The sequence below is a fragment of the Zootermopsis nevadensis genome, unplaced genomic scaffold (assembly GCF_977971745.1).
Source record: "Zootermopsis nevadensis isolate Lab colony 2312 unplaced genomic scaffold, Znev_1.0 Znev_ptg000012l, whole genome shotgun sequence".
NCBI lineage: Eukaryota > Metazoa > Arthropoda > Insecta > Blattodea > Termopsidae > Zootermopsis > Zootermopsis nevadensis.
The window spans coordinates 1,424,505-1,443,176 of record NW_028259144.1 but is presented as its reverse complement, the minus strand read 5'-3'; the positions used below and the strand labels follow the sequence as shown (position 1 = coordinate 1,443,176).

Here is an 18,672-nt window from a genome sequence, read left to right as displayed (position 1 = left end):
TTTCCCTCTCAAGACATTCACTCTTTGGTTCAGTATCTCCTTTGAGGAGTTCATTCACCTGGTAAATAAAATCTAAGCTGTTACAGATTCTGAAAGTTAATCACTTATACTTTCACTGGACTCTGTTGAAACAGTTTCATGAAGTCCACACTTTAACGTTATATTTCTCCGTGATTCCTATCTTCAACTAGGTCAGTGAAACTTTAGATTCCCATGGTGGTGAGTATAAAGATGTCTCCTGGCTTGCTGCCTCAGTGAGTAACCCACACAATCAAACAGGTAACTAAAGCAGAGTCTTGTACAAGCGCAAGATATTGTCCCTTGCTACGTCAGACCACTTCTGTGTTCGAAACGCACGTGCTTATGCTAATAGATTTGTTGTCGTGGCTGAAGGCCTTAACATGTTCAGACTACGAGACAGGCACTGCAGTGTCGGAAGCTTCTTACGTTTACATCTGACGATTGTGGGGAGTGATCGACAGGTCCTATGCTTCCTATCCATTGGTCGAGAAAAAAGTACAATTACAAAACGAAAAAAGAAGACGGAAACCAAAGGAATGTTGTCTAGTAATAACCTTCAGATGAGTTTAGCAATTGCACTGTTCCACACATAATCTAGTCAAGCCAGCGATAACCTACGCGACACAGCGATAGAAACCAAGATCAGGCACACCGTGAATAAACAGTTTCATCTGTAAGCTCGTACCGCTGCCGTAGGACTGCTCTTACAGACGTGATGTGGCCGTTCTATGGGTGGTGTCGAAGTAAGGCTCGTCTTGACGGGAAGACAGCCATCATTACAGGCTGTAACACTGGCATCGGGAAATTCACGGCCTTGGACTTCGTTCGACGCGGTTAGTATGAAACGCTCAACAGACATAATATTTGTGAAGTAAAAATTATAAAATATTCAAGGTAGGCCTGTGTTCGAAGATGGCTGTCTTCTGGGTTGTAGCGCCGTGTTAGACGTCGCAGAGGTCCCTGCTGCCTCCGCCATGATGACTGCGCTACAACTCGGATGACAATCATCTTCGAACTCACCGCCGTGAAAACTTTAAATCCTATCTAGTTATGTGTTATTCTCATGCAGAACACGGTATCTTCTGATTATTTGCTCACAGTTTGTGTGACGGATTCAAAATGGATTTAAAACCGGAAAAATAAGCCTCAGAAAAGTTATGTTCTCATAAAATGTAATTTTCTCCCTTCAAAATATCCCCATACCTCGTGCGTCATTAATCTATTTTTGTTTAATTCGATCATATATGGATCCTCAACTGTTAAATAGAGTTGAACGGTGCGGATTGGATTCATATGGCTAATGATAGTAGGAGCAGTTGGTGGACTTTCGTGAACATGGTAATGAACCTTGTGGTTACATAAAAGACGGGGAATTTCTTGACTACTGTCAGCTACTAAAGTCAGTCAGTGGGTAAATTCGCAGGTCGGCCTTGTGTACGGTAACCTAGCTCTCTACTTTCCCACAGGGGCCAGAGTCATCATGGCGTGCCGCGACACCAAGAAGGCCTCGGAGGCTGCTCAGGAGATACGTATGATGACAGACGGACTTGAGGGCGCGGGAGATGTGGTGGTTGTGCGATTGGATCTCTCGTCCTTAACCTCAGTGCGTGAGTTCGCAGCGAACATTCTGTGCAATGAACCACGTATACACCTGCTGATCAACAACGCTGGTGAGTGAGTGAGAATTCTACGACAAAATCATGGTCATATATTCTTAGAGTGCGCTGTACACTCCTAAACGGACCTCAAATTCAGGCGAGAGTGTGGATTCAACTGGCTCATGATAAGGTCAAATGACAGGATTTTGTGAATACGGCTATGAACCTTCAAGTTTGGTAAGAGGTAGACTTTTTTTTTTATAAACCTATCGATAATCAGCCTCTGAAGTGAGACTCCGCGCCCCTTGGATTGAATTTTAAGGCTTCAGAAATCTGAAAAGTGAATTCTAGTACCGGGCAAACCCTCTCTCATCGGGAGTTAAGACGGAGACAACGTGAAGCCGAACATAGAAATTTACAACCGTCGAGAAAGGGCGATGTGGTTGGGAAAGTTTGAGAACCCCTGCTCTATTGAAAGGAACTTAATTTTGTGCGCAGGCGTGATGTGTTGCCCAAAGGGGCTCACAGAAGATGGATACGAGATGCATCTCGGAGTGAATCATCTGGGACACTTCCTTCTGACGTGTCTGCTCCTTCCGAGAATCCTGAGCAGCAAGCCCGCTCGCATCGTCAACGTGGCCTCTCACGCCCACTACAGTGAGTATCTCTGTCCGCAATTTGAGTACCTGCGCAACTGTTGTGAGCAGCGGCCTAGCAACGAGGGTCATGGGACACGTTGGGAGAGAGTATTTTACACGACGGGGGTTGGACATGCTTCAAGTTCATTTTTGTACAGTTGTGCGTGACTGTCTTTGGGTTGCGTTTTAAATTGTACACCCTGTACTCCGATCCAGTTGTGACGTCCGGGGTGGTCTTTAACGCAGTAGGTGTTAATCGTTGTTATGCGTTCTTTGTTCGATGTGTACGAAATGAACACATGGGACTAATGGGTGGATTTTGATTAAATTTGGAATGGAAGGTAAGCCATTCTGTTTGATGCCATATGACCTATTCAGTCAACAAACAGACGATTACTCTGCGTGTTTCAGTCGGAACAATCGACTTCGAAGATCTGAACTGGGAGAAATCCTACAGCCCAACTTTTGCGTACTCCAGGAGCAAACTGGCAAACGTTCTGTTCACCAAAGAATTAGCCACCAGGACACAAGGCAAGTCAATAATCTACGTCCAGTTTCACAAACTTAAGACAATGTTGAAGTGGAACTCACAATTACGTCCTCTACGGACTTAAAAATTAAAACAATACCAACAAATTATAATATAAACCTCTGATATAATACAGAGTGTCCTAAAATTCACTTAATCCGAAGTTTATAAGCGAGAGACTATACCAAATAGCAGGTAAGTTACATTTATTTACGATTTTATAAAGCAGACAAAAGATTCTAAACTGCAAGGTAGCAAGTAATCTCTTATTATAGTCCGCTCTTAATTGTCTCGTAAATGCAGTTCCGATTTGCGACTTCCCCAAATTTCCATTTACGACAGGGACCGGGGTGACGACCTACTCAGTGCACCCTGGAGTAGTAGCCACGGGGCTTGGCAGACATTTGGACACGGCTTTCTTCAAGGGCATTACATGGCTGTTCGACAACATAGGGAAGCTTTTTATCAAAACGCCGGAACAGGGGGCGCAGACCACCATCTACTGTGCAGTAGACGAGCGGACCAAGAACGAGACTGGTCTCTACTACAGGTGATTGACTCGACTCTTGAAATTGGGTCTCTTCTCGGATGTTGCATCATGTCGTCCGATAGATACTTACCGACGTTTCAGAGGCGTTTTCTGCCCCCATCATCGGAGTGATGTGTATTCATCGCCGTAAAGATGGAGTCAGTTAAGCATTTCCGAAACGTCGGTCAATATCTACAAGACTACAAGGCGCAATATCCAAGAAGACAGCCATCTTCATAATCGCACTCCGAACCACAAGTATCCTAAGATTTAAGATGTTTCGAGGTTGTCTTCAGTTACTAGCCGTAACCCCTGAGTTGCTCCAGCTTTATTTGTATATTTCGAAGGAAATTCACTGACGACACAAAAGCAGGTCGGTTTCAGGACTACTTATTTCGTCCCCAGAATGCAAAATATATTTATACGTGGCAAATGATTGGCGACAGTCATCTCCGAAACGTCGGAAACAGCTAGTAGCCCGATAATACATCATTACTAGACGACTGTGATCAGAACTCATTGACGTCTTGATGAATGAATTGAGAGTGAACTAGATCCCCTTGTCCAAGTTGATTAATAAGAAATATCTGAATCCAGTGATTGCAGACGTTTCCCGACGTTGGCCAAGGCACGTGACAAAGAGGTGGCCAGGAAGTTGTGGGACGTGAGTAAGTGTCTCGTGGGCCTCGAAGACTGGGACCCCCTCACAGCACCGGACACCAACGGACAACCGACAGTCGGCAATTAGGCAGGTTGGGGCAGTGCCCACTTAAAATATTAACTCAGACTAGGGCGTATACGATAATTCTATTGCTCCTTGAAAGTTATTTTATGTGATCAGAATTTCGATAAACTTTAGTATCTGAAAAAAAAGTTACAAATCCTTCTACGGATCTTTTCACAGCATAAACAGACATAAACCTCGCCGATGTTCTACTAACTTTTTCGCTCGTCCAGTTAAAAAAAAGTCAAATGAGCTCCTTCGACTTGTTTACAGTGAAGAAGAAGAAGAAGAAGGAAAGAGTTTATAAAATCCTTGACATTTATTTTAAATGTAATAATTACTGCAATATCTAAAATTCATTTAATTAAATGGATGTTTGCCCTTCACACACAACAAACACATTTATTAGATACAAAATTATGTCAGTAGTATTTAAGATACTATGAAGCGACATGTTTCGGCCTATTATATGGCCGTCTTCAGGTTCCTCTCAAAGATTAAAAGATACGAAATGTCTTTGTTGTGTGTGACGGAAAAATGTTATTCATTTTCCTGCATGACGCTAGAATATGATATTAAATGCAGACCTAAATTCTTTACGCGAGAATGTGACCCACAATTCCACCTAATATTATTAACGAACGATAATTTCCTTCGTCTATTTCATTGTCTACCATAGTAACAAATTGCCAATGCAAATTAAACATAACTATTCGACAAAAATAGTCATTCAATCACGGCGACAACCAAACAAATTGAAATAGAAATACTTCACTCAAGCGCAGCGGCTAAACCTGACAACACAAGAGAAAGGCACACACAAATATTTAAACGGGACCCTCGTACATCAACGTCCATTCAACCAATACATCCATGAAGAATTCAGTCCAACTCACCGTTTCGCGTTGCTCCCATTGTTGCTGGCACCAAGACGTGAAGTGATGGATCAGATAAGACATTGTTGCACTCACTATACACATGAACACTGTTACGTCCACTGTAGTCCACTTATTTAAAACTTTCACTTCAAACACTAAAACAAGACGCTGTAAATTCCTACAAGATTAGGGGTTAAGTCACTTAAATCCGCGAAAAGACACTTTTCATTACAATATACAGCGTTATTTTTAAATATTTTACGACAGATTCAAACGAATTAGTGTTAACGCGGACAAACATTCATAACTTGAGTGGGATTCGAACCCACGGTCCCACTGACCAAGCGGCCACTGTGACGGCTAAGAAGCTCACGAACTGGTACAATAGCATTTCCAACACAAAACATGACCACAGTGGGACTGCTACCTGACGTCAGGCAACGTTCGTCTTTATGAGTCAAAGCGGGGAGCAACTAGAAAAACATTGCTATTACAAAATGTGTTTTAGTGATCCAATATTTACTCAAGAAAATATTTTTGACTGGATTACGAGTTCCAAAGTATTTCCCTTGAGCTCAGCGTTCAAAAAGGCACATCTCAAGTCACTGAAATAATTACTGTATTGCATATTTGAGAACAGAATTAACATTTGTTAGTAATTTCATTAAACACATATTTTAATTTTATAAAATATTTACCACCATTTCAAACATCACGACAAAAACGAGATTTTTTTTCCTTCAAAATTTCTTTTGTATGTCAGTGTTAAAATGTATTGGCTATCCGGATGACGAACATGTCACAATAATGGTTTGATTTCTGTAAGCCACTGAAAATTATATTGCTTTACTAATTTTTCCACTAAAATATTAATAACGTTCGTTTAGTGATACTTCTGTACAAACTGAAACTTTCTAATAGTTATTTTGAAATGACCACTAACCTAAAGATGACGTCATTCAAATTTCATGGAAGGAAGTTGGTGGCCATATTCAAAACTAGCGCTAATGGAGACTTTTGTAAACTAAGTAATTTATAGGCTTGTAAAGAAATTTAATTACTTCATAAAATATATCTAGTTTATTGTAAATATATTCTATATTATTAACCTATTTCAACGTAGTTGTTACCCTATGTCTGTCACATAGCGAAATTAAGCAGACTACTTTGGACTGTACAAAGTAATAGTTCCGTAATACGTAACCTCAGAACGAATTGTGTCACTTTAGCTGACAGGTATTTTAACCTGAAAATCGTCAAGAATCTTGTCGAGAGTTCGATTTTTAATTAACTTATACAACACACTATTGATAATTAAATAAAATGCAAACTTACAATTATAATTCCGGATTTTATTGTTCCCAACACCTAAAATGGCTGGACGAAAAAGTCAAGAAACTTCTACTAACAAACGCCGCAAGGGATGCGCCGACAGCAGTGACACCACTCGAACCAAAAGAAAAAGAAGAAGAAAAAAAAAAGAGAAATGAATCCCGTACACGAGTATCTTGTTCCGTCTTCCTTTTCATATCAAAGTTCAATCGGAATAAGTAATCATTTCTCGATTCTCGAATGCGATAGCAACATGGCGTATGGCGATTAGATATTTTAGCGCGTTTCATAATGGAATATTTATCGTATTTTAATATTACATCCCAAAACCTTTCTCGTGTTTCCTAATGCTCACAAGTTTTGTAATTGCAATTAACTAAAACAATTTTTATGTGTAAAGCGTTTCATAATAGCATTCTTCGACAATGCATTCTAGTATTTTAGCGCGTTTAATATTTAAAACGTGTTTCGTAATTACAGTAAACAATAAATAAAACGACTACGACTCACAGAGTGTTTTATAAAGATATTTTGTTTGTTATTTGAAACCAATCTACTTGATTACAAGTCTAGCGCGTTTAATAATCCGCGTTATTTTCACGGATTATCTGACGACGCTGTCGAAGGATAGCCGAGATTTAAACCTGGGACCCCACATATTGATCCCGACATTCAGTGGGGTTCTTTAACTTCAATAAACGTAACACTGAACGATTACTGTATATATAGCGCGTTTCATAACTCGATCTCATATTGTAATTATAAAGTAGCAAATTCGATTACAACTATAATGACTTTTATGACGTCCGCGATTGATTTTAACTGCATTAAAGCACAACGTAGTGCTGCATATAACGCGTTTAATAAGACATTAATTACAGTATAAGCCCGATTACAAAATTAGCATGTTTAATAATTCTTACGTACTACTCTACATAATAAATATCTTCTTCCCGATTGTCGAAAGCGATAAGATCATTCCGTAATGCTACTAAATGTCTTAGCGCGTTTCATAATATAAACATTCCTTATCGTTAGAATTTACTATTCTTTCTCGTTCCACTTGTAGAACCGCTCCTGAAGGAGAAGTTTATCCATCACATGAATATTAGTGTTCAATAATTACTCTCAATAAATAATACAGGATGTTCCAAAAATATGTTTGTACACACACATTCAATGAAATAGACATTTTAATAAACCAAACCATTACACACATTTGCAATGTGCAAGAGTCTGACACGTGGCCACTGAAGTTGCTGTTGTGAATCCATCTTTTTGGGGGCATTGCGTTTATTGCCAGGATCCTGTTGCTCATAACCGCCCCATGTCTAAAATATCTCTCATGCTAATGTTACGTGACTGTATTAATTAAATACTTCATTGACACATACAGTGCATAATCGATAATGTTTATTTCTCTACGCGTAATCAATTGCTATGGTTTTAACAACTGCAGCGGTCGCCATGGCAACGAGACTCAATCAAAAGTGAATAATAACTCGACTGTCAGTTCACAGAAATAGAACAAAACACGATTAATTGATTTTAATGGGTTTTGTGAAGAAAGGATGTAACTTCATTTCATACCACAAACCTGTGGGAAATTAACAAGCACTGACCATCGGTTAGCAGTTAAGGTGTGGCCCGGAGGGGGTGGGGGGCAATGGGTGTCCGCTAAACCCTAATGAACGACAGTTTACTTCACAAAACAGAAGAATTTTTACGATAGTATGAAATTACTGCAAAACTGAAAAACAGACACACTAATAAATACGTGAAGGTTTCAAAGCTGCTTTAAAATCAAATTAAATTTGTAGTTTTAAGAGCTGTGAGTGGATCGTACATCGTCAGAACACGTTAAAATGTATTTCTGGAAATCTGTATGGCCATTGTGTTGAAGCCCGACGTAAAAGACTTTGCTTTTGGCTTGTTTATTTAAGATTGTGTTTTTTTATTTCGACGTCTCTTCTTTTCTCACCTTATTTATTCCATTCCTTTATACCTTTAATTCCTCTACAATCCTCTTCAATTATTACATCACAGCTGTCCGCGTGATCGACCCCGCCCAGCCCTTAAAAAGTTAATTGTATTGCGTGTTGCTATGAATCGGCGTGTTTGAAGTGGCGGTCTCCGTAGGGGAACCTGAAAACAGACGAGAATCGAACCACTTACCACCAAGGGATCGCAGAGTTACCTACCTTGCTTCGTTACCACAGGGAAACGCCAAATCGATTGGCCATGCCTTGTTTACGTATGCCCGACAGTCAGCTGTCACATCTTTCCGTCTCGACGTTCTCGGGCACGCTATATTTAAAACGAAGCCGTCACGTCGCAGGGGTGAACAACAAAAAGGCCACAACAACGTGATTGAGCCTGCATAAGACGGCAATTCTAATAACAAAACATGGTTTCCATGGAAACGGAAGTTTACAGGTTAGGAAAAAAGTGCAAAACAGGCCGCGTAATCTAGCAACAAATTTAAATGTAATTTGATAAAAATAGGTCAAATCGTGGCTACTCGAGTTATGAAGTGACACGGATGTCTGAAAATTCCTAAAAGCGTAAGACTTGTGGGAGAGAAGTGCATTGGATTGCAATATATTTTAAATTTTTCTGTACTTTGACGGAAGAACGTAGAATACAAGTGTTTGAAAACAGGGTGGACCTAGGAGGGATGAAATAGTGGGAAATTTAGAATATTGCATAACGAGGAGCTTCGTGAATTGTACGGGGCACCTAGCACAGTGAGGAGTCTCCGATGGGCTGGACATGTAGCACGCTTGAGGGGATTTTGGTAGGAAATCCTTCTGGATAAGGTCCACTGGGTAAACCAAGGAGGAGATGGGAGGATGACATAAAGATGGATCTTAGGGAGGTGGGCTGAGAGGATGGCAAATGGATGGAATTGACTCAGGATCGTGGCCGGTGGCGGGCTTTGGTGTTGAACCTAGGGAGTTAGTTAATTAGTTAGTAGGACTTTTGTTTGAAACATTTTTTCGCTCCACGCGCGAGGGTCTTCATGTAGTAGTGCATTGACTGATACTTTTCTCAGATTTTAAACAAAACTGGAACATCTCCAGAAATTGTAGTCAACAACTACTACAAGGATTGGGCCTATTGACCCGTTCCGGGACATTTTCTCAAGGCAACTTATCCTTATTAGTCTTGTAGGGTGCATTTGAGTAGTAAGTGGCAAGCCCACTCTGCCTCTGCACAATTTCTTCTCAATCCTGATTTGTCTGCTAGAGCCATCTAGTAGTGAATCAGGAGAGATTTGGGTGAGAAATGGCCGCCGAATTTTGCTTACGAAACATTTCGTTCATGCCCAGTTTACACAACCCTGGCACAACCCACTTTCCAAACCATGAACTTGGTGAGGACGTATAAATGAGTTGTATGGTTGAATGACCTCTTAATCATCGTCATGATTTCTTGGGCACACCGTATTACGACGATGTCGGCCCAAGGCCGCCCATGTGAGTGTTTGTTGTTGGAACACTCCGCCTGTCTAGTCTCCTCTGTGATTCTGTCGAGTGCATGTGTTCAAGCGTGATCTCTCTGCGAGGCACAAGCAACCACGATCACCAGAAGTTACCTGGGCACCAACAAGATCAGATCAGTGTTTCACTTCATAGCGTTTGTCGTCTATAAACTGATAAAACATGAACGTATTCCGATTTTAAAAAGTTGTTTTAGAAAGTGGCGTTAAAAAAAGGAATGTGGATTTCTCCCTCTGAGTAGACTGGTGTACATGCAGATTTATTTCATATTTATTCGTGAATCCTCGTCTGGTGGCAGCCCCTTACAAATATAGGTATGCCTGAACAATCAAGATCCCATCAACCGATCATTTTACAAAAATGTTGTCAACCGCGCAATAGACCCGCGTGTGTAACTGTGACAGTCCTCGGATTTGTCATCGCAGCTATTCTTTTAGCTTTTGTGGCCTTCGGACAAGACGAATCGTCTCATGCGACTCTCCGATTGGTTAGCGTGGTAAGTAACAACCAATGGGTTTTATTTACGGTATTAAAATCACCATTTACTTTCACATCCTTCGATAAACTGCACGTTTACTTCTTTAGTGATATTTATTTTTCTCGAACTTTAATGAAATTGAAGATTTTCTAAATAATATTTTAAGAATCCAGTCCGTACCGCGAAGAAAACACCACACTTAACCATTACAAAGATCGAAAATAATGTTTTAAGAATTCAGTCCGTACCGCGAAGAAAACACCACACTTCACCATTGCAAAGATGAATTGGTTGAAGCTGTTTAAGCTAGTAACAGCTGTTCACAGCGAGAATCATGGCGAATTAATATTCTGATTCCGCTAACATGGTTTGGCGTAATTTGTTAAAACCCGTTCAACTTTTTTCAATTTATCCGGTTTCTTAAACTGATTCTTCTCAACAGTTTTCACAATTAAATTTTCCACGTATACATATTCCTTGTTCACCCGCACTACACGTCCAGTTTATTTCAAACTAAACATTTAGTTTATGCATGAAAGGTGTAGATTATAAAGCTTCACGTTACGTAATTTCCTCCATTCCCTTGAACAAAACATGGCCGAGTGTTGACGTAAACTGGACGCAAACAGCATTGTGTTTTGTGGCGCGAAGTTCCGCACCTTTATCGCCTACCTCCTGTAATGCTCGAGGCTTGAAACGTGCTTTGTCACAAGGACATCCTCAAATCCATGCAAACCCAAGGCTACCTTTACATAGCCTGCATTTACCGGAAAGAAAAAAAAACGTAATTTGTTTTTGAGTTGCACAGCGTAAAAGACGTACTTCATACTGCGATCTCCACCTTGAAACTATCTCATTAATTTCAAAAATATTCTAACAACAAACGTAAAAGAATACTTTTAGCTCATTCAGGTAAATTAACTTCGATTTAAGCCTTAGCAGTTTCATCCTTCGACATTTTATCTGATTTAAGTTATGCTATGTGTTGTTTTGTAAAGAACGCCTATACGTTACGCTGTGTTACAGGTGTTCCGACACGGAGACCGGACTCCAACGGAGACGTACCCCACGGACCCACACAGGGAAGCAGACACGTGGCCCGAAGGGTGGGGAGCTCTTACCAAGGTACGACGTGTTTAAAAATGGCACTGAAGGTGGGACATTTGTGTCTTAGAACAACGAAATTTGGTGTGGCTGTAGTCGCAGCACTGCAATGGCAATAATGAACACAGCTACATTTTCGCATGAACCGACGGTGGAAACAGCGCCACGCACTGCAATGCGTCTCCTTTGATGATTACTCCGGGGAAATTACTGTATAACGCAATTAATTCTCCCTTACAACCAAATTACGATGCCCCACAAGGAGGAAGAGGAAGCCAGCGGTCGGCATTCGAGCTGCGTCATTTCCGTAGCTGTTTAATTCTCCACGCCAGAGCTTGCGTGTCCAGTAATCCTTTGCCAACATGACGGCAACAATGGTCAGCCATCTTAACAAAATTAAAAGCTGTCATGGTCTCCTGCTAAAAGAGACAATACGTGCTTCGAATTCATGAATACGCCTAAATTCAAAAATTACACTGGGATTTTTATAAAACGCAGTCTTAAAATTGTTGCTGTTAGAAAGAACGTTTTCTCTACGTCCTGTAGAGAAAAAAAATCAGTTATTTTTGCATTGCATAAATCAGGAAATGTATTTAAAGAAGTCAAATAACCTTCAAAATGTCTCGGGCAACATTTTTTTAAAAATAGAATTAAGCTATAAAATGAGTATAACAAGAGAATATCTGATTCTTTATGTTTCTGACACATCGTACTAAATGCAGCCATTGTTACTTTCGTTTCAACCCCAACCCGTCCCAGGCCCCCGAGACAATGCCCCAAATAATCTTACGAGATAAGAAGAATGTTAAGGCCAAACGGAGATAAGGTATAAGATAAGCGTATTTACAGTTACACAACCTGGAAACTGAAAACTTTCTAATACAGCCTAGCAGATTCTTTCTTCTAACACGCAGCAAAATATTGCAGAAAATTGCTATATTCTGGTGTGTAGCGCCGTGTAGTCTGGTAGAAGTTTACCGACGTTTCAGACGTCCTTCCTGCCTCCACCATCGGGGCGATGACATCGTAAGCACCTCTGAAACGTCTATAAACTTCTACCAGACTACAAGGTGCAGAAACCCCGAAGACTCCAGACTGGCCGCCATGAGAACCCAAAATGTAACAAAAAAAATTGAGAGGGGATAAATTTCTCCCGTGGCACTCCCCCCCCCCCCCCCAACCCATTTTCGACGTCACTTAGCGGACTCAAGATCATAAACGTCGTAAATGATATACCAAAGAAATGGACAAATGCCAACATAAGCGCCGCGTACATCAGCACTTAATACGACCTGCAATTTCAAGAAAACGCCAGTAGAAAGTAAATCTGAAAGTGAAGACTTACGTTGATCGACTCTTTATTTAAAGACATCGCACCGTCGCCAAAAACATCATCGAAAGATAAGCACTGCTGGTTTGCATCTGGTAGGTCCGTAGTTCGTTTCTGGACTCAAAAGCAGACTCTCCTTACTCAAACATTTTCAAGACTTTTCCTTCAGTACAATCCTGGTACATAACCTTAAAGCAGGCCACGACCTCTTACTTCTATGACCTTCCCAATTCGTAATTCACAACAATCTTATTGGAATCTTTTTACCTTCCTGTCTCCAGTCTGAGGAATATAATTTCAAGATAAAATTTCCCATCCCATAGTCTTTAAAATAAAGTTTAACATTAAAATAAAAATTAAGGGTAAATTATTTTTTTAAAGCAGCAGAGCGTAAGGGAAACACGTCCTTGTTTGTTGTTGCAGAAAGGTATGCAACAGATGTTCAATCTAGGACAGTTCCTGCGAAAACGATACAATGGATACCTTAGCGAACTGTATTCTCCCAAAGAGTTTCTAATTAAAAGCAGCGCCAACGACCGTTGTCTCATGAGCGCACAAGTTGTTCTTGCAGGACTATACCCCCCCACGGGAATGCAAGTGTGGAACCCTGACCTCAAATGGCAGCCCATACCAGTTCATTCGACCCCAAGACATTTGGACCAGGTAACATAATATGTTCATTTTTAAAGTTCTACTAAGATACATAAATTTAGTGGTATTTTTAGTCTTTATGTGAGTATAAGAGTGTGTTCATGTTTAAAATTCCTTCAGCTCCACCCCTGAACACATCAATTTGTCACCACTTTTGACATCAGTCACAACGGCTGATTGTCTTCTGAGCTTTTTATATCTCTCATAAGTAAAAAACCAATTTTGTTTCCTTACGTGGTCTATTTTAATGCTGTCCTATCCTCTTTGTAGTCTTATAAGAGGCCATCAAAATTCTGCATACACTTCTTATTTCTCCACCTGAGCTACGCAGGTACCGTGGCTACTTCTGACCTGAATTCCTTTGTTATTATACGAAACCAGCAAAAGTAAATTCTCTTGCCATTTGTTTCCATGGTAACCAAGGTGATCAAAGTAGATGTTGTCTGCGGGTCATAATGAGACGAGCTTAAAACAGTATTTACACTCTTTATGTGTTGTGTAAATTGACATTTTTCTGTAAAATTCTGCAAAATCAAATTTCATCAAAATTGGTTTATCCATTCTGCCCATCTTCAAGTTGTTTCGTGAGTACAGACAGACAAACGGATGATCAGGTTATTTTAATACGCACTTGGGCGAGCTGTGAATATGCCTGAAAAGGAATTTGTTTTCTGAATTAAACTGAACACAGAAAGGGATAAAAAGTTTTCCAACTAATGGTTGTCTTGCAGCTAATTGCAATGAAGAAACCGTGTCTGAGAAATGAGCAGGAGTTACGGAAAGCGTACAGGTCCAGTACGATAACAGAGCTGAACCACGATAATGAAGATCTGTACGGCTATCTCACTACGCACACGGGGCAGAATGTCTCAAATATCACAGCAGTCGAGCTCCTCTATAACACGCTGGAAATAGAGGCAAGTTTATGTTATGATACTGGAACGTTGGTCTTCTGGTGGACTTGGCCTGTCAATCGCCAAAATAATGTTCCAGTCAATCTGACAATCATTAAATTTAAGAAAATTAATTCAGTATTTCCATCGATGGTATTTAAGATCTTCTGTCAGACTCAGTAAAATATTCATAAAATCATATTTCAGTCCAATACGAGATAAAATTTGACGGTTCTGGAAGCCAAAGAAAACCTCTTCAAGTAGGCTCTCAAAATGTCAAAATATTTGAAACTGAAAGTGTTCAACTTTTCAGACACAAATAATTAGAAATAAGTACATTTTTAGAGACTGCTCATTGGAAAATAATAATTTATTCTATAAATATGTTCAGTTTATGTAAACATTTGACATTTTTTTTTTAACTATAGAGATATTCTTGCAAGGATCGCCAGTGGTATGATCATTTCAAAATAGCCTATTCTAACCTCTGAGAAAAATTACCCGCCCAACCCTTTCTGAAGGGGTCCATGGACCACAGAGGCTCCGGCAGACGGCAAACAGCCTTACTAATCAAATTAAATGCAATTAGCACTTATGTTATAGGATTCAAAAGGGCTTCGTCTGCCAGAATGGACACGATCCGTGTACCCTGAGAAAATGAGATATTTGGCAGCCATCAGTCTCACAGTCTTCACCTACAATGAAGTCTTGAAGAGACTGACAGGAGGTGAGAGTGTTCTGTGGCTATAAACCTTACATTTCCGCTTTTAATGCAGAGAAAAATAGCGTTAATGGTTTCCGTAACTTTGCTGTCTGTAGCTCAAACTATATGGCATTAAAAAAATAGTTGATTTTCGAATAACGAATTGAAAGCCCTTCGGCCACTCTGATTTAATTTCTGTTATGATGTATAGGTCCACTGGTGGGAGAGATCACACAGAACATGGAGAATAAGCGGACAGGCTTGCTGAAGTCTGACCAAAAGATGGTTCTTTACTCAGCACACGATCTCACTATTGTGAATCTGTGGCGTGCCCTGGGATTCACAGACCTCATTAAACCTGATTATGGGGCATCGCTAGTGTTTGAGTTGCACAGGACTCGATCAGGGACAAGCTTTGAGGTGAAGGTTAGTAAGGCTTACCAATTATGCATCAAAGAGTGGGGTTAAATATGTTGTAACACATTTTTAAATTTGACTGATGTGTGAGAGGAACTTACTGCCTCCATCATCAGTCAATTTCTACCACACTACATGGTACAACATACCAGAAAACTGTCATCTTCACACTCATCGCTATGAGAAGTTGAAATCTCACGAAACAGGCTTATCTAGAGCTAATCTTTGCACTTTCATCTGTGATATTTCGTAACTCTCTTATTGGTGATCTTTGTATTTCTCTTGTTATTTACTTTTCTTTACCTTATGAATTAAAAAATAGAATTGTTGTATCAGTGTCAAAATTGTTCTCACAACTTCTTTTTCCGTTTCCTGCCTCACGAAATGCATTTCGTCTGAAACCGATATTCTTCCGCTCACTTTGCACCTGGCTCGTGCTTCTGTATTGATCCAACAAGTGTTTGTTGATAGATTCGTGTTTAGGTTACATAAAATCAAACGCCGGGAGCAGTACAGCGGCACAATCATTATTTGCAGATGTTGTACCTCAACAACACAGCCACATACCATCTTAATATACTCAACATGCCGAAGTGCGGACAGCCCTGTTACCTAGATACTTTCCTGAGACTCGCCCGACCAGTGGTGCCAGAAGACTGGGATCAGGAGTGCCAAACCACTGTAGAATAATAATAAAATGTAATATATATATATAATCTACCTGTAATTATTTTTATACTTCTAAAGTATGGAATGATTTACAAAATTACTGAAGAGAAATATACGATTTTTAAATTTTTATAATTTTGGTAATTGTTTTGAATATATGTTAATAAGGAAATTAAAACAGTGCAGTGCCACGACTCTCTCAATCACAAAACAAAATACCATCACAAGTGACTTGAAGGAATATCACCAATAAAAAATCTTTTTTGCATCAGAAGGAAGTCAGTAACATAGTTTTTTGTGTCAATTCGTAGACCTCGTGTACGCCAGAACACAGTCTGACGAATATGTTAGAGTAATTTATTATTTTAATTTAAATGGTAAGTCAGATTATAGCATACATTCCTAGGGCACAGCCTAGTACCTGACACAATAATGACGGTAAGTTACGAAAGTAGAAAATAATAAAATGTTTACATTCCAGCCCATTTGAAAAAGAAATAAATAATACTGTTTAACCTAAAGAGTGCCTTGACTACTTATATATATGGGGTAACTGAGAAGTGGTGAAGCACTTCTCAAAGCTTGTCTATAAAGTAATAAACCACACTGCAATTGATACTGGACACTTCATGAAAGACGTGCTTAGAGTTGACCTTGTATGGCACAAAGCCCCTATTAACATGCTGCCTGGCTTACTGCCCAGAGCAGTCAGACCAGGAAACAGAACCAACCCACAAACATGAATAGGACTCTTCTCTCCTCCCTTCTAAAGCTGCTTGCAGAAATTTTAGTGTTTTTATAAGAGCATCTGTTTACAATATCCATACCCAGAGGATAGTCACAGACATGTCAAACTCATAACGTTCTTCAATGTTTCATGTAGCTTGACTCAGTTCTCAAATTACAATGACGTCAAAATTTTAAAAAAAAATCCTAAGTTCCAAATGCATGCCAAATAGCTACTCATGTATCGCTGTTTTCTGCTTCAATTAAATAAATTTGAATACGTTTCAATGAAATTCACACAACTGTGTGCAGTTTCAGGAAATGAAAAGTATATCCTAAGCTTAATCTTGGACCTAGCAAAAGTAAGGTTATGACTTTCTGTACTCGCGAAATGCCCCAGCAACTGCCACCTCTTTTAAAGTTCCCTTGTAATAATTGCTGATTTGAAACACTCAACTGTCTGGAAATTTGTATTAGAATTAGATTCGGAACAGTCAGTCACAATGAATCAACTGTAATTGTCATAAAAAGGATATCCACAATTAACTATAATTTTAAAGGAAGATCCTTTTTGGAATGTGCAGTGGGCAATAGGCCAGATTGTAACTGTTCGTAATAACCTCACATTGATGTTGAAGGATATTCAAGTGGTGGTGAATACAAATTGCTGCAGTTTGAGGCAATGTTACATGATCCTTACCATATAATATTAATTTCTAGGTACTTCACATAAATATGTCTTGTGTATTTTGTTGAATTTAATGAGATTTTCATACCTCAGGTAACATTTCCTGTATATTCTGATTAGTACTGACACTGCGGTTCAGTGTTGAGAGAAACACAACATGTGTATTAAGGAACATGGATGATAGTGACCCTGACAAGCTTGTTAAATAAAACCACTCAACAGTTTGCACATGTGTAGTTGAAAGAAGTCAGCTGGAGCAAATTAAGGCAAGTTTAAACTTAGACACTTTTAATAAGAGCATACTAGTATGAAAACTAATTGCTACGCTTATCATCAAAGACATTAACAAACCAAACAATTTTTATTATGAAACTTCAGAATTGAACCACTAACGCCAGTAATTAACGATAATCTCACCAGAATAATGCCTTTGAATAAATACATATTTACCTATTCATAACATTGTAGAATATAAGACAAATAAGTAAATCTCTTCTTCTCTATTCAACATGCAGATAAACGTAAGTACTCCCTGACTTATATCTCTCACCTTCTGGTTCTTCTGTAATTTGTGTTGAAGCAATAATCATCCCTCAAGTCCCAGGCAGGAACATAACTGTGTGTTGAACAATCTAAAAACAATTATTCACCATTTCAGAAGTCAGCTTGCGAGTCCTTAAACTTATATAGGTTTAAAAATAGTATTAGCACCTACAATATCTTATATAGGTTTCTGAAAATAGAAAATGTCAGTGTTATACCCCGAAAAGTTTCAGGAGGGGGGGTTCGGTAAATTATTCAAATTCTTAATCACAATTGCCCCTTACTATTTTAAAGGACAATAATTATTTTATTACAAATGTGATGTTCAATAATTATTTTGTATGGGCCAACTTCCCCCACACGGGCCCATTTTTTAAATGTCGGAGCATAGTACCACTTTGGGCCAGGGGAAAGCTTGGTATTACTTCAAATTGTTTTTGGAAATACTTTTTTGCATAATACCAAATAAATTACATAATATTTTAAAGTTGGCGTAAGTGTTATCGATATCGTCAAAAGATAATTAATTATTCTTTCATTATATCGATTTTTATGCAAACAACATATTGCATTTGGGGGTTATGTATCAGAACTAATAAAACTATCTGAATCATTAAATATGTTAGTGCAAGACCTCAAATATTTTAAGAAAACATTTTCACAACGCTATCTTGTCTAGTCATCATTTTCATATGGTGACGTCACCAGTATTCCAGGT

The 18,672-nt window shown here is 39.2% G+C and overlaps 3 protein-coding genes and 1 long non-coding RNA gene across 8 annotated transcripts in view; 2 read left to right on the top strand and 2 right to left on the bottom strand.

Moving 5' to 3' along the window:
* Nucleotides 1-9,755, bottom strand: part of LOC110840254 (putative E3 ubiquitin-protein ligase sinah) — a 516,698-nt gene extending 506,943 nt beyond the window's left edge. For 2 of the 4 annotated variants that reach the window (XM_087348272.1, XM_087348274.1), the window contains exons 1-2: nucleotides 6,253-9,602; nucleotides 4,936-5,085 (exon numbers count right to left, since the gene is read on the bottom strand). In XM_087348272.1, coding sequence (XP_087204398.1) covers nucleotides 4,936-5,019 — 84 coding nt within the window. In that variant the 5' untranslated portion in view covers nucleotides 5,020-5,085; nucleotides 6,253-9,602. Of the gene's footprint in view, nucleotides 1-4,935; nucleotides 5,086-6,252; nucleotides 9,603-9,661 lie in introns of those variants that run through there. The other 2 variants (XM_087348270.1, XM_087348269.1) reach the window with 2 other exon arrangements.
* Nucleotides 95-4,408, top strand: LOC110833378 (retinol dehydrogenase 12). Of its 2 annotated transcripts, XM_087348263.1 has the most exons (7): nucleotides 95-854; nucleotides 1,488-1,691; nucleotides 2,118-2,276; nucleotides 2,669-2,788; nucleotides 3,090-3,336; nucleotides 3,913-4,063; nucleotides 4,220-4,408. In XM_087348263.1, the coding sequence occupies exons 1-6, from the start codon at nucleotides 737-739 to the stop codon at nucleotides 4,061-4,063; spliced, it is 999 nt and encodes a 332-aa protein (XP_087204389.1). In that variant the 5' UTR covers nucleotides 95-736; the 3' UTR covers nucleotides 4,220-4,408. The 2 variants fall into 2 exon arrangements, with proteins under 2 accessions (XP_087204389.1, XP_087204390.1); XM_087348264.1 differs by having other exon boundaries at nucleotides 100-854; nucleotides 3,129-3,336; nucleotides 3,913-4,408.
* Nucleotides 9,756-9,784: 29 nt separating the features above from the next.
* LOC110833379 (lysosomal acid phosphatase-like) lies at nucleotides 9,785-16,518 on the top strand. The gene is made up of 7 exons (XM_087348253.1): nucleotides 9,785-10,248; nucleotides 11,257-11,355; nucleotides 13,088-13,327; nucleotides 14,047-14,232; nucleotides 14,812-14,935; nucleotides 15,123-15,337; nucleotides 15,866-16,518. Exons 1-7 carry the CDS (start codon nucleotides 10,069-10,071, stop codon nucleotides 16,016-16,018), a joined length of 1,197 nt encoding a protein of 398 aa, XP_087204379.1. The 5' UTR covers nucleotides 9,785-10,068; the 3' UTR covers nucleotides 16,019-16,518.
* Nucleotides 14,561-18,652, bottom strand: LOC147873929 (uncharacterized). Its single transcript, XR_015535008.1, has 3 exons — nucleotides 18,589-18,652; nucleotides 17,962-18,043; nucleotides 14,561-16,007 (listed from the first exon to the last, which is right to left on the bottom strand). It is a non-coding gene; the product is annotated as an uncharacterized LOC147873929 (long non-coding RNA).
* Nucleotides 18,653-18,672: the final 20 nt, after the last annotated feature.